Raw genomic sequence first — 16,025 nt, 5'->3', positions numbered from 1 at the left:
TCATAAAAATTCAAAATTCTTGAAATTAAAAACACAAGACAAGGACTAGAGAGAAGCACCAAACGATTAAAATGTGGACGGACATAGATTTTTAACGCACATTATCACAAATATACAACACACAAAACGGGGGCAAGTTAACTAGACTTTAATAAATTCAGATGTAAATGGTTAAATCATGCTGTTCAAACATGAACTCTGAAAATAGAATACATTAATTAGCTACTCTTAGTTTAGAAAAGTAACTTCTACAAATTAAAATAATATTATATAAAACTATAAAAAATTTTTGTTGACAATTAGTGTATTTTTCAAGCTTGTCTTGAGAATATTGTACAATATAATATTAAAGAGTATATGGATTGTTTATAGGGAAATTGAAAGTTATTGTACTAGAGTGTACCCATTCTATATTTCAGTTGCATCGATGACATGATGATTGCATGATTGCAGTTAGCGATGGCATTATTTGCGATTTGTAAGCCATTCAAAATAAAATTCAAACATACTCATAGTTTTTTCAGAGATCACTTATTTGACTCAGTGCTAATACAGGGGCAGATCCAACTCAAACCTATCTAGTACTATAACATCATATTGAATGGACTATTTTCATAATTAGATCAATACTCTAATAAGCTTTTTCAGTGATTCCAACTGACGGCATCTGGAAGAAACAAAGCATTGGTTCTTATGGTGGATTTCGATAGATAACATTTTGTGAATTTCAATAATGGGAACAATATACAAGTTTAACAAGGAACAAAGTATGTCACTCCTAAGATACATATAATGATACATCTAGTTTTGTGGAACTGTGATGATTCTTCAATGTTTAAATGAGACCTTGATTTTTGTCAGACACTCAAGGAATACTCATCTACCAAGGTAAAATATTATGCTTTACTTCTACGTATTTTCTATAACAGAGCTAAAAGAAGAATATTTCACCAGGGCTTCTAATGCTAACAGAAGACATACAAATGACTGAGTAGTTTCCAACGAATATAATAAGATTTGTGTATAGTCATTGCTACAATTAAAAAGTTTCTTAAAATCTAATTTTAAAAAATGATTAATAATCAATACGTTGAGGAGATAAATGATAATGATACGTTACTTAACAAGTAGAAAAACCTTTCCACTTCCAGTATTGGGAATGAATTATGGGCTAGTCGTTCAGTGTGAACAGCATGAACTGGACAAATGCATTCCTTATAGAAAAGTGACCAGCTTTGACAACAAACCGCAAACTGCAAACTATAACTTCGAATACTTAATGTTTTTAGAATGGAGTAGAATATTAAGTAAAGGTAGAATAGAGGTTGATCTCATCAACTCTTAATGAAAAGTTCCAAGAGGGTTTGATGCAATTTTTTGGCGAGAGTATCCAGAAATTGGCATGCGTAGCTTGTTTGGTTAAGAGAATGTTCATGAAATCTATACTATATTCAGAAAGTTCTATATTCTATAGCGCCAATATAGTGCAGAATTTTTCAAACTTGAAAGTAAAAATTGTGAAGGAATTAAATAAATATTATCAATTATCAACTCCACAAATGAATTGCTATATTCTAAGCTTTGATGAGACCTTGTTTATACATCTATTTAACTGAAAAAACAATTCTACGAAAAAATACATTTTCAAAGAAACATTCTTTTTATTGTCAATTCTACGAAAAAAAGACATTGCCAATTCTAAAATCAATTGAATAATAGATATTGACAACTTATCTGCGTACTGGACAATTTTCCTTTCCTTTAATCCATTCAATCTTTTCACTTGTGGAATGTGAAATACCAATGTGGAATGTGAAATACCAATACTTGTGGAATGTTTATACCAATGTGGAATGTGAAATATAAATACTTGTGGAATGTTTATACCAATGTGGAATGTGAAATTCCAATACTTGTGGAATGTTTATACCAATGTGGAATGTGAAATATCAATACTTGTGGAATGTTTATACCAATGTGGAATGTGAAACACCAATACTTGTGGAATGTTTTATTGGGAGTTGGACTAACCTGAGGTCGGACAGTTCATCGCTGGACCCCTCAGCGGCTGAGGCACCAAAGTTGCGGTCAGTCCATTCGTCCTCGTCCATCTCACTCACTCCTCTGCCTCCGCCCCTCTCTCCTTCTCCCAGCTCCTCTCCACCGCTCAGATTTTCGAACTCCACTCGTTCCGGCGTTTCGCCTCTATTCAGATCCACGTCGTCTCTCTGCAACCACAAAAAAGCACAGTCCATCACATTAATTAATTTATAACAAATTCAAACAGCTTGATTTCAACTAAGTTTTGTTTTCTGAAAACTGTAATATGAAGTGAATAAAAGTGAATTAAAAGTGAAAGTGGTCTCTCTGCAACCACAACAAAGCACAGTCCATCACATCAATTGACAAATTCATGTTGATTATGACAAATTTAAACAGCTAAATCTTAAGAAATTTAATGTTTTCTAAGAACTGTACTATCAAGTGAATAAAAGAAAAAAAAATTCATTCAATTATTGTTATTTGATGGGTTGTGACAAACGAGATCAATCATAAGGCTAGGTACATACAAAAAGCACCTGGGTAATAACTAGGCTATCGGCAACAGCTAGGTAATATATAAAAGAACCTGGTATAATAGTTACGCGATCCGAACTTGGGTTGCTCTTGAGTCTTGAGTGACTGGTTACTAAAGTGAGGCCACGTTATAATGACAGTGGAGAGAAATCGGTAAACAGCGTTGCCGATTCTATGCCTTGCCTATACAGAATAGCTGATACGGGTATATCACATCGTCAAGGAAATTTATTTTTCAATGATGAATTTTCAATAGGAATTATTTTCAATAATTCTTATTTTTCAATAATGAATTTTCAAGGTGGAGATTGAATATTTTGTTAATTAATTATATTTCTACATTGTCAAAACACAATTACGATCTGGCTTTGTCGAATGATAAACAACAATAGCAACTGCTCATGTTTCTTGAGTAGCGTAACACAGTTTGGTAACATCAATTGCTTTCTGTATTTAGGCATCCTTGAAACAGGATCAGCACAAATGGATAAGTCTACAAGACTGAGTATTTAAAGAATTAAATAGTATTGATGGTATACTAGACTCGAATACTAGAAGGAAAGAAACCATCGGCTACCTTTGAAATTTTTGGTGTTTCCGGAGTCTTTGGTTTATTTTCTTTGCCAAGAGCTCTCCTGTGCTCTTCACTTTTCCTGCTAGCCCTCATCATTTGAGTGCCTTGCAGTCCGAAATGGTAAGTGCAAAAGAATTTGCTGCCGAATTTCCCATCTCTATCAAACGCGTAGCTCCCTGAAAAAAGCATAAAGTGCATTATTCAATGAAAAATAGACTGATTTGTAGAAAACAAAAGTATGTACAAGTGGAGATACAATTTTCTATATTTGGAAGTGATATGTATGAGTACTTTAATAGCAAATTTATATTAATATGGAATAGATAAATTGAAATTACAATATGTAATAAAGTAAAATATGTCCTCACTATTAAAGCTTGAAGGATAATAATGCTAGATTAGTGACAAATAATAAAATTTAAAATAAATGTAAAATTATCTATTTGTCTTAATACAATACAATTATCAAAACAGAAGCCCCATTCACGTGACCTACTATTTGTTAACATTTATATGAGAAATACATTTATTTTTCTCAAAATAACATCACAGGCATTGCTAACAAAACCAAAGGTTTGTGTGCTGCAACGAGCAGCTACTCTCTACTTTGAGTGTCTCCGAAATCATCGATTTCTATTTTCGATTTGATAGTTTCAGTGATAATCAAATGATGCTGTATTGAACACTCTTATGTGAGATGTTAAAGTTTTTTCCATAATTGAGTAATTTTGACTCCTCTTTTCTCACATAAGTAGAAATATAAAAACAACATATTGTGTTTTTATTTCCAAATCATAATACATTTTTAAAATATGAATATTAAATCCACTTTCTGTGTGTAATTTCAAGGAGCAAGCAAGTAAATTCATAAATGATTTCATATTTCCATTGGAATAAAAGTTGTAATTCTGGAGAAACCTACCAAGTCGTAGAGTTGTAGAACAATATTCGCAACGGAAACAGCCTCTATGGAAGAATCGGCCCTCAGCACTGAGACGTTCCATCAGATAAACACGCTTATTGCAGAAATGACACATCTCAGAGCCTCCCTGAGCTACAAGTGCCAGAGCGGCTTTAGAATTCTGCAAAAATTACAAATACAGTACAAAAATTACTGAAAATTCCACAATAATAAAACAGAAAAATAAGTAATAAAATTTGTGTATATTTTTAATAATTTAAACCTTTCAAGAAACATTTTCAGACTAGACAGACTAGTTATTTACTTTCTTTGCCCTATTACCATAGGTAAGGAAAGTATTGCTTTTTTATAGCTGCACCTCGTATTTCAGAAAACTCTGGATTATTTTTATGAAGGATTCTCAAGAGCGTTCCTAGCAAAGCACGCTCTGTTTCCATAGCAACCATTCACATATTTCAACGTATGCTGTGCTCTCTCTTGCACGAGAATTATTCATCATTAATCCTGCAATTAGTACTTTTATTGTACTAGAAACTTTTCTCAATTTCTAAGCTTACTCAAATACTTTTGCAATATGTTATTATATTTTTCATGAATACTGTAAGTTGAAAATATTTTGTTTTTGTCAATAAAATTTGTTTTGATTTGATGCTCCCGATTTGATTTGTCACGTCCCTCCAAACAACTCAACTCTGGTAGCCTGTAATGTATACGAAGATGTCATATCAATCTAATACACACAAAAAATAATATTGTACAATATTATGAATGAAAAATTTGTTATCCTAGAAGCACAGTGAAAAAGTACGAAATAATAGTTTGAGCTGACCGATTTCTGTAGAGGAGGTTTCTCTTGTTCGGGCTGGTTTTTGATGGCAAGCTGAGCCGCCATTGCAGTGACCTTATTCCTTCCCTGTTCGAGCACTGATCCGTCTCTAATTTTCTGTTCAATGCGTTTCAAGTTTTTATCGATGTCGCTGTACTTGTTATGATTGCCTGCATCGTTCGAACGCGCTCTCAGTTTACGCTCCACAGCAGAAAACTGAAGAAAAATGAATAACATCGAACCAATAATAATATAAATATATTCAGATGCCACCGCAATAGGATGAAAATTTGTCAAAGCAATTTAAATTTGATTGTCTAATAACTACAAAAAATTTATATGAAAACACTTAATTCACATGGGCTACTTTTTAATTAAATTATTTGTATTTTATTTTTTTTAATAAAGGGTGTTTTACGATTTTTTTATATTGTTTTATTGATATGAAAAATATAATATATATACTTTTAGAAATGAAAACTATAGTAGCTGCTGTATTCGAGTTACCTAGTTATTGAATCACAAACTTCAGACAATTATCAGATATTAAACAAATGTACAGTAACTTAAAGTAATACCGAATGTGTACAATCATGTACTGTAAGAATATATTGTATAATTTACAGTAATTCAATTCTTTCACAATCTCAAGATGTAGGAGGATAACAATGAGAAACTTGCCTTTTCATCAAATTGTTCACGGCTCCATTTCGGAACTTTCTCTTGGCGAGATTTATGGCCACGGCCCATTTTATTTTCTTCTATTTTCTTTTCAATTTCTCTTACATTCCAATCAGTCTTTTCAATTTTACCTGTAAGGAAGAAGTAAAACATGAGCTTATTAACTACAAAAGTGTTTTACGGTAAGAGATTTTCAATCATTGATATCAATTGAATTGCCAGATCTAGCAGAACATATTAATTGAACATCAACTTGAGCCTTCAATTTCTGTAAAGGAAAAATCCTAAACCTTTCAATAAATAATATTGATTTGTGATTTACCAAAATTGATTAGGCCTATTAAACATTTAAGCAGAATACAAACTATCTGCAGAAAGATAGTACAACAAAGTACAATGGTAAATGAAGTTACCTATTGCTCTAAGAAGATCCTTTGGCTTCTTATCAGATATTGCTCCTCCTTTCAGTTTGGCCTCGATATTTTTTATTCGTCCAGAGAAATCTTGATCTGGAGCACCGCGTTTTATTTCTGCCAATAATTTCGCTTCTCTCTCCTGCAATAATTGAATTGACATTATAACAGATTATCTTATTGATATGTTGATTATATTCACCGTGAAATACGTGAAATCTTTTGAAAACAGTTAAAACTTTCAAAGACATGGTATTTTGTAAATCTGTTACAAATATAGAAGACGTAATAATATATGTAAAAAAATCCAGTTTATTCATTTTGTCAGTTACTTTAATTTGATCTAATCTCATCTTTACTTAAACGACCAATGTTAGAAGAAGTAACTATCAATTATTTTGATGTTCAAGTATTTGGAGAAATAAGAATAAATTTATTAATTTAATTTTCTTACCATAGAACAAGAAACTATCCTTTCACATTCTGCTTTATGTACAATATATCAAATTGAATATATCTAATCCTAAAAATATTTCTTCCTGAGAATCCTTAAGACTTCTTTCAAGATTAAAATACAATAAATAATAATACACAGTTTGATTTTCATTATGCTTCTTTAGTCACTGGTATTTTTAGTTTAGTTACCTTTTACTTCATAATTCTTATAAAATGATATATTCATTTATTACTCCAACACATATAATTTCTGTAAAAAGCTTATTCTGAAGGCAATAAGGAACGGTAATAGAAAAGCGAGATATATCAGCCAATAAAATAATATACAGCGAACCAATGGAACAAAATGAAATCATAAAAAATAATCACAACAAAATGAATTAAATCAAAACACTGAAAATGTTAGTACAACATTGAATTAGCATATCGACAAAAGTATATTAATGGATAATTTCCAGCCATCATCTTAACACAACCAAACTCAAACTTCACAGAAAACAGAATATTTGTGGTGTGCATTGGTTTTTATTTTTTCAGTGTGCAAGAGAAAATACTTATCGATGAATAGGTGACTCTAATCGGGTTTATTTCCAGTAATATTAATTGAAGAGACTTGAAATGTCAAAAATCCACTTTATTTAAATAAAAATTTATATTTTACAGGAGCATGCTTTCGTGTGTGCTCACACGCTGATGATGTGTGAGCACACACGAAAGCATGCTCCTGTAAAATATTAATTTTTATTTAAATAAAGTGGATTTTTGACAACATTTCAAGTCTCTTCAGTTATGGAAAAGTTCCACAACATCAATATTCACGCTACAAACTTAATTCCAGTAATATTATAATGTGTATGACAACTCAACTCTGTGCATTGAGGAGTCAAATATTTGAATATTTGAAATATATGACAAAAAGATCTATAAAACACACATTGTTAAAATGAAAGCAGTACATAGAACCATTTACACATTTTATTTCCAGTAGAAACACAAACCAACTTGATTCAAATACTAATTCTCACATTTTGTTTTCCTCTTCGAGTCGATCATTGAAAGATTTCCTCATTTACTAACAGTATTTGAAATTTTAATCTTGTATAACTTGAGCTTTTTGTGTAATGTCATATTAATTACGGACTGTTTTATCGAATGAATGAGAGGTATAATAGGTAAAAATAATTATATAACTTGATGTTGGAAAGTGTAACATGCATTTCAAAACAACTCTATAAATAAGTACAAGAATATTTAGACAATTGGTTTTATAAGCGATACAAAACTTGATTCCAGTATCGAATATATCGGTTGGAAGACGTTAATATTATTCAAACTTTTAAAACAATAAAGCAAACACATGGATGGAAACTAGATAAATGTATAAGAGTACAAAGAATCCAATGACAAGTTGATTAAACAAACTTTTGAAACAAACACATGGATGGATTCTAGATAAATGAACAAATAGAGACCAGTTGATTTGATTAGCAACAAAACGTTCCAGTAAACTCGGGGGCGGTTATGAAAGCGACGGTTAGTCGACGACGGAAATGGAGAAAGCGGGTGAGTTTGAGTGCGCCACGGTGCTTACGGCCTGAAAGGGATTCATCTTGAGTTCGAGCTCCTTGACTCGGTCCTTGAAGTCGGGTGCCGTCTGCCGGTAGACAAAGAGTGAGTAGTCTTCGAAAGGCGTCGCGTCCTCGCTGCCACGTCGGTTCGACTGCAGCATCTGCATGCTCTTCACGAACTGCTGGTTGGCCAGGTGACGCAGGTACATGCGTCGCATCATTCGGTCTTTGCGGTTGCGCTCTATCTCGTCGCGCACCTGCTGACGCTCCTCGTAGTCTTCTTTAACCTGACATCCATTGCCAACCCACTCTTTTATCTTACAAACAATTCATCGAAGCTAGGAAGCAAACTTGAAAGGTTCTGAGTAAACGTTGGAACCCATGAAGCAAACATTGGAAGGTTGGGAGCAAACGTTGGAAGCTTCTGCCGCTTTGAAGCAAGGGGCTATCATGTCTTAAAATATATAGTCACAATCGCAATATAGTGTGTTGTGACTTGTGATTGATGTTGTCGTATTTCTTTGTGATGAATAGGTACAAATTAGAAAATTATCATTCATTGTTTGATATTGAAAATTTTTACATTACAGAATCAGTTTTGTATGTCATAAAATCTTCATCTGTCTAAGCTCACTGTAAAAATGTTGCAGGTTATGCCATGAAAGCTGGTTCTGTAATTTAAAACTTAGAATCTCATGTGAGATAAAAAACTAACTTGATAATCAGCTTTCAAGCGCATGCTCTAACATTTTTAGCGACCTTCCTTATCCAATACCAATTAAATCCTTATTTGTGATTCTTTTTTTTAGGGATAATCAATATTTTTCAATTTGATAGAATAATGCCAAAGAAAACCACCTATAGAATAATTTTCTATTACAGGCGATTGTGCTACTACCCTTTTTTTAACAAGACACTTGATTATCTTATACTTATTACAAATATACTAATTATAATCAATTACATATTGGAATGAAGTCAATTATCATCGTCTGTGCAAACCTTACATTGCTCTTATGGAGAGGACATTAATGCCAGATTTCACAGAATCTAAAGAGCATATATGAGTTATTGTATAGGAGAAAGAGCGAAAAAGAGAGCGTGGTCCTTTCTGATAGAATACGTATAAAAACGGCAACAGTGTGCTTTTATTGTTATATTAAAATAGCATTGGCCATACAGCCACGTGATGCAAACAAGGTTTGCACGGACTACAGTAAATACTTAATTTAAACGAACTACAGATTGAAATAAATTAAATTATCTAGTAGGCTAAACTAGATTTCGACAAGTCACCAGTCAAATGAGTGAAACTCAAAATTTATGTAATATCACATAAAAAAATTCATAAATAAATGAATTCAAATATACAGTAGAAGAGAGAGAAACAGACCTGCTGTAGCGTAGGTTTGTCGGCGCGGTCAGACGCGGCACTGCGCCGTTTGCGGGCGCGGCGGTTAACAGGCGTGTCGGTCGTACGCGGCAGCGTGACTGCGGCGTGACGCTTGCGGTGCGACGACGCTGACGGCGTCACGATACGACCCAGCAGCGACACGCGTTGCGCCGGCGTCAGGCTGCGTAGTTTCGCTGTCGTGTCTTCTTCTTTCGTTTTCGGCGGAATTTCGTCTTCCTCCTGAATGCAACAATTTAATTTTCCAATCAATTCATATATAAACTACGTTGTACACAAATTCATGTAGGCTAATCAAATTTTTTCAAGTTTAACTGGATAAAAAAATTAATATCAAAATAAGTAAGCATTTATTCAATTCAATTCTTTATTGCCAGAATTTAACAATGCAACAAATTAATCAAGGTTAATAAATCAACACTTATTACAAGAAAATAAGATAAAATTAACTACCGAGAACTAAAAACTAAAAATTTTTTCAGGCACCACCAGCAAAAATAAAAGTCTTTGACCGCTGGTGGGAGTAGCAAAAAGTCAGATTTAAAATAAAAACTAAAAACAAAATACAATTTACAATACAAAATCGAGTTGATGACAAGAAAAATACTTCACTGCAAAAAACAAAAGAGTGATAACGAATTGATTGAATTTATTGAATTCATAATGCAAAATTTCTTATATTTGAAGACCGTGGGCACAATCTCAGTTTAAACGGAAATTGATCCGTTGGTTTAAACGCAGTTGGTTTATCTCAGTTTGAATAGAGATTGATCAGTTGGCTTAAACTCAGTTGGTTTATCTCAGTTTAAACGAGGATAGATAATTTGTTTTAATCGACTTATTTTCGCGAGCTGACCCGAATGTGAAGTCAAAAATCGGAAAAATCCATAAACCAAAAAGTTAAAAATTTTCGGGCGAGCGTAGCGCCCTGAAAATTGTAAAAAGTAGATAAAAACCATCCTTGATGCGGATTTTATATCATGTTAAAATTTCAACTCAATCGGTCCAGTACTTTTGGAGTTTTTGCATTACACACAAACCAACATAACATTTTATATATATAAGAGTAAAATAGCATTGGCCATACAGCCACGTGATGCAAACAAGGTTTGCACGGACTACAGTAAATACTTAATTTAAACGAACTACAGATTGAAATAAATCAATGAAACAAAGATTGAAACAAATCTGTATTATTTTTATTATTATAGAAGAAAGAGAAACAGACCTGCTGTAGCGTAGGTTTGTCGGCGCGGTCGGACGCGGCACTGCGCCGTTTGCGGGCGCGGCGGTTTACAGGCGTGTCGGTCGTACGCGGCAGCGTGACTGCGGCGTGACGCTTGCGGTGCGACGACGCTGACGGCGTCACGATACGACCCAGCAGCGACACGCGTTGCGCCGGCGTCAGGCTGCGTAGTTTCGCTGTTGTGTCTTCTTCTTTCGTTTTCGGCGGAATTTCGTCTTCCTCCTGAATGCAACAATTTAATTTTCAAATCAATTCATATATAAACTACGTTGTACACAAATTCATGTAGGCTAATCAAATTTTTTCAAGTTTAACTGGATAAAAAAATTAATATCAAAATAAGTAAGCATTTATTCAATTCAATTCTTTATTGCCAGAATTTAACAATGCAACAAATCAAGGTTAATAAGTCAACACTTATTACAATAAAATGAGATAAAATTAACTACCGAGAACTAAAAACTGAAAATTTTTTCAGTCACCACCAGCAAAAGTAAAAGTCTTTGACCGCTGGTGGGAGTAGCAAAAAGTCAGATTTAAAATAAAAACTAAAAACAAAATACAATTTACAATACAAAATCGAGTTGATGACAAGAAAAAATACTTCACTGCAAAAAACAAAAGAGTGATAACGAATTGATTGAATTTATTGAATTCATAATGCAAAATTTCTTATATTTGAAGACCGTGGGCATAATCTCAGTTTAAACGGAAATTGATCCGTTGGTTTAAACACAGTTGGTTTATCTCAGTTTGAATAGAGATTGATCAGTTGGCTTAAACTCAGTTGGTTTATCTCAGTTTAAACGAGGATAGATAATTTGTTTTAAACTCAAAATGTAGCACGTTATTAATAAATGTGACCATGTAAAGAGTAGACCATGAAAACCAATATACCTCATCCTGTAAACCAAGTTTAGTGTTAAACTTAGATGATAAAGATTCGAGAAATTGGGATACATTTATATGAAATACAACCAAAGTTCCATTTATGAAATAAATTAAATTAAATTATTAAATTATTCAATGAATACTTCGAATTAAATAAGAATATAACAACACATTCATTCAAGCTACCGGTATAATGAAACATTTTTCACATTATATATTGTCAATATCGTTAAGAATGTATAAATTTGAAGGGCAATAAAAATAAATTTATGATATCTTAGAAACGTTATTTATCTTACAGTAATGTATTATTCAAACGTGATACTTGCAACTGTAATAACTGATCCTAGAGTAATTTACTCAACCGTTCGATCAAGAATCATATTCAAATAGTTTATGAAGGAAGCTTCAGACCTGTCATGTTCAATAATATAAACTAACTACCGTAATAAGAGTTGAAATATTATAAAATAATCATTATATGTATTTCGATATGTATCCAACAATAATCCCAATAATTATTTAATTGAAACAAAACAAGATAATATTTACCGAGAGCTCCGAGTCATGATGATGGTGATACATGACACATCTAAAGACAACGAATAGACTCACGCAATAAGATAAAAGTACAAATAAACCAAACATTTGGTTCGAGAACATAAATCACATCCTGTCTAGTGATAATCCATAACTATACTGATCTGGTTTGGAAGTATTCATCTCAGACGGGACTTGTTCCGTTCCGTTCCCATAGAGCGCAACGCTATATTTGATATGTGATACATTTTTTTGCAGAATAGAGGTTATGCAATAGGAAGAAATCTTGTTCCAACCCGAATCTCCTTGACTGACTCTCCTTGTAATCAATTGATACGTGAAATACAATCATATCTTGATTTAGATAATTGAAACATCACAGACAAACAAAAAATACATACTTCTAAATCCATTTCAAATAATAATAATATCGAGTGACCTGGCTGGCTCAGGTCTGGTGTCAGAGTTTTCAGGTTGCAATTGATCAATTTCAGGGCCTCTGACATGACCTAAGGACTGTTCTTAAGCCGGGACCGACGGCTCAACGTGTCCATCCGAAACACGGATTCAAATCAATTTCAAATCAGAAATGATTATGATACATAGATAACATTAATTCTCAAAAATCAACATTTCACATACAAAACTTTATGAAACAGCTGCGAGATTTAGCATTGGATTACAATAATGATTGTATTGGATACTCACCAATTTCGGATGCTTAATGTGAGGAATTTCACCACGGAAGGTGTCGTAAAGCTGCGACAAGTAAGATAGCATAGCTAATTTATCAGGCACTTCACATTGTTCCATCTCTAATCCAGTCATCACCTATAAAAACAAAAATGTGAACTAAAACAACTATTAAAATTCAGTGGAGAAACAGTAGCCTACTACAAATTAAATCTTTTCTATTGAAAAAACACATAAATTCCATTGTCAGTTTCTCTTTATTAATCAACTTACAGGACTGCAGATTCCTGCTGAAACCACTAAATCTTAAACTGTGTAAGTGTTCGTTTCAACAAGAAACTACTGTCATGTAAGTTGATTGAAGCTGGATTCGCACACAACAGTGACAGTGAAAAGTGAAAATATAATTCCCATAAGTTCTAATGGGACTGTTCATACTCGCTAGGCTGACCTGAATTTGAATACTCTAATTAGAACTCGTGAGAATTATAATATTTCACTGTTCACTGTTACTGCTGTGTGCGAACAACGCTAGCTTTACAAAGAGGAATTGACATTAGAATCAGTGTTTTTCTTCATCTTAAGCTTTATTTGAGCTTATCTTTCTTAACCTAGCTGTGAATGTGTTGGTTTCAACACGAAACTACAGTCCTGTAAGTTCTGTGATAAAGTGGAATTGGCAATAAAATCAGTGTTTTTAAATTATTGGAAAGTTTGACAATATCAAAGTTTTAGATATTTTGAAGATGTTTAGTTTAGCGGACTTGGTCAGATTTTATTTGATAATTTCAACATGTCAGTTTTGTCATTTCAGTTGGCGTTGAAGGCTGCCTCTCCATTTCGATTTGAAGCCAATCGTGAAAAACCAGGCAAAAGACGAAAATCTTTTCGACTACAATGAGGTCAACGTTATAATGGCAGTGGAGAACAGCGTTGCCGATTCTGTGCCTTGTCACTGCCTTCTACAGAAGATAGCTGATACCGGTATATCTGATATAATATTAGCCATTCATTCTTGTTTAGAATAATACATTATATTTTATTCGCCAAGAAAATATACTTTCTAAAGATTTAAATGTGATTTTCCATGAGTAATTGGACATTTTGTTAGTCAATTATATTACTCAAGTGTTGAAAAACGATCTGGCAACATTGGGGAGCTGGAAAACGATAGCGCTATCAGCTTTGTCGAATGATAGATGAGGATAGTAAAGCTACGTTAACACTATGTAGCTGGAGAGCTATATAAAATTAAAGCTACATATAGCTCTGTCGGCTACATATAGCTCTGCTAGATGTAGCTCTGCTATGAGTAAATTTAACGCTAATTTTATGTAGCAGAGCTATATGTAGCTCTGCTATAATTAACTTTGGTACCATTAATTGTAGAAGAGCTACATATAGTTTGGAATAAACCAGTAGGCCTATTCACTGTTCAGTTCCCAGCCAGATGCCGAAGAAGAAGGTTTGGCCGTGGCTTTCGCCGCAGCTACTGAGATATTTTCAGCACAGAAAAGAAAAAGAAGATATTGGATAATTTTGTCTCTATTCCAGTCAAATTTACTCTCCATCATTGCACAATAATATATAAATAAAAAAGGAAATGCTCGCAATGCGCAGTAACCTACTAGCACTCTGACAACAAATGAATACAGTATATCTGGTATAAACCCAGCAGGCACTAAACAGCTGCAAAGAACAGTAAAGAGCTGCGGCAGCATCCTTCACGTACAGAGCAGCTACATCTAGATCTGCTATGAACAAAAATCTGGTGTGGCGCACTCACACAACTTTCCTTGCCGTTATGGAAAATGATCACCTGACGCTAGTGTTCCCGCGCATCTCAAGTCTACTATTCAAAGATTTGAGCCAGCTGGTGACAGGGCAATAACGCTGGGGACACACATGAGGTCTGCTATCTCTTCATAGTGAATGATTTAATAGAATCAACAATAATTTGCAATTGAATAATCACATTTTCTCGAATTTAAAGCTTATTTTCAATTTTAGATGAAAATCTTACTGAATATTAATTGTAGAGATTTTCATGCTCAATCTACTCCACTTGATTTTTTTTGTTTAAATTGTATCTGAAGCCTGATAATTGGGAATCTAAAATCGAACTTTGCATTGATGGGGCGGAGCTCCCGAAATTTTTACAGCAGATATGGGACTTGTGGCAGTTGATAGAGCTTATTGATGACTATTTTGGGTATGAATTCGATCAAAATCGTTGGAGCCATTTTAGAGAAAATCGCGAAAAACCCTGTTTTTGACAACATTTTCGCCATTTTAGCCGCCATCTTGAATCGCATTCAATCGAAATTGTTCGTGTCGGATCCTTATAGTGTAAGGACCTTAAGTTCCGAATTTCAAGTCATTCCGTTAATTGGGAGATGAGATAACGTGTACACAGACGCACATACACTCATACACACACACACACACACACACACACACACACACACACACACACACACATACAGACCAATACCCAAAAATCATGTTTTTGGACTCAGGGGACCTTGAAACGTATAGAAAACATAAAATTAGGGTACCTTAAATTTTTTTGGAAAGCAATACTTTCCTTACCTATGGCAAGGAAAGTAAAAATTGACATGTAGCAGAGCTACATATAGCTCAGATTCTCTTTGATGTTTACCGAAAATTTTGGATAGCTCATTTTCTGCTATATAGCTGAGAAAATAGGCTTAAAACTGCTATATAGCCGGGCTATATAATTATAGCAGATCTCCAGTGTCACTTTTTGAACTTGTAGCAGAGCTATATAGCTGAGCTACATGTAGCTCTGCTACGTAGTGTAAACCTAGCTTAACACCAACATAAATCAAATACTCCCACTATAGCGTGGGCCTCGCAGTAGATATGATTAAGATTTATTATAATTTACATTGTCTTATATATTTTGGCAAAATAAATATTCTTTTAACCGACCGGCGATATGCCGAGTTCGCGTTCGAGCGTGTCGAAAGCCAGTTGGTTGTTGCGAGCTGCATCCGTGGGCCGCAGAGAGTGGAAGTCGATGAGGTCGGGTCGGTAGCGGTGGATGATAGCGCACAGGGCGCGGCCATCTTTGAACGATGACGTCATGTCCTCGATGCGCACCCCATCGTACAGAGCCACCTGCTTCTTCAGCCAGTGCAGCAACGTATCCGGGTGCACTTGCGAATCTGCCACACAATACAACAATACATTAAAAAACAATT

General features: G+C 34.0%; 1 protein-coding gene across 1 annotated transcript in view; it reads right to left on the bottom strand.

Moving 5' to 3' along the window:
* LOC111047126 (F-actin-monooxygenase Mical) overlaps positions 1 to 16,025 on the bottom strand; it is a 118,065-nt gene that overhangs the window by 28,712 nt on the left and 73,328 nt on the right. Inside the window, exons 10-20 of the mRNA XM_039431476.1 lie at positions 15,754 to 15,989; positions 12,814 to 12,936; positions 10,657 to 10,896; positions 9,411 to 9,650; positions 8,041 to 8,304; positions 5,994 to 6,135; positions 5,581 to 5,711; positions 4,903 to 5,115; positions 4,074 to 4,233; positions 3,155 to 3,327; positions 2,032 to 2,228 (exon numbers count right to left, since the gene is read on the bottom strand). Coding sequence (XP_039287410.1) covers positions 2,032 to 2,228; positions 3,155 to 3,327; positions 4,074 to 4,233; positions 4,903 to 5,115; positions 5,581 to 5,711; positions 5,994 to 6,135; positions 8,041 to 8,304; positions 9,411 to 9,650; positions 10,657 to 10,896; positions 12,814 to 12,936; positions 15,754 to 15,989 — 2,119 coding nt within the window. The remainder of the gene's footprint in view (positions 1 to 2,031; positions 2,229 to 3,154; positions 3,328 to 4,073; positions 4,234 to 4,902; positions 5,116 to 5,580; positions 5,712 to 5,993; positions 6,136 to 8,040; positions 8,305 to 9,410; positions 9,651 to 10,656; positions 10,897 to 12,813; positions 12,937 to 15,753; positions 15,990 to 16,025) is intronic.

The sequence above is a fragment of the Nilaparvata lugens genome, chromosome 6 (assembly GCF_014356525.2).
Source record: "Nilaparvata lugens isolate BPH chromosome 6, ASM1435652v1, whole genome shotgun sequence".
Classification (NCBI taxonomy): Eukaryota; Metazoa; Arthropoda; class Insecta; order Hemiptera; family Delphacidae; genus Nilaparvata; species Nilaparvata lugens.
Note: the sequence above shows the minus strand (reverse complement) of the source record. Positions and strands in the feature narration are given on the sequence as shown.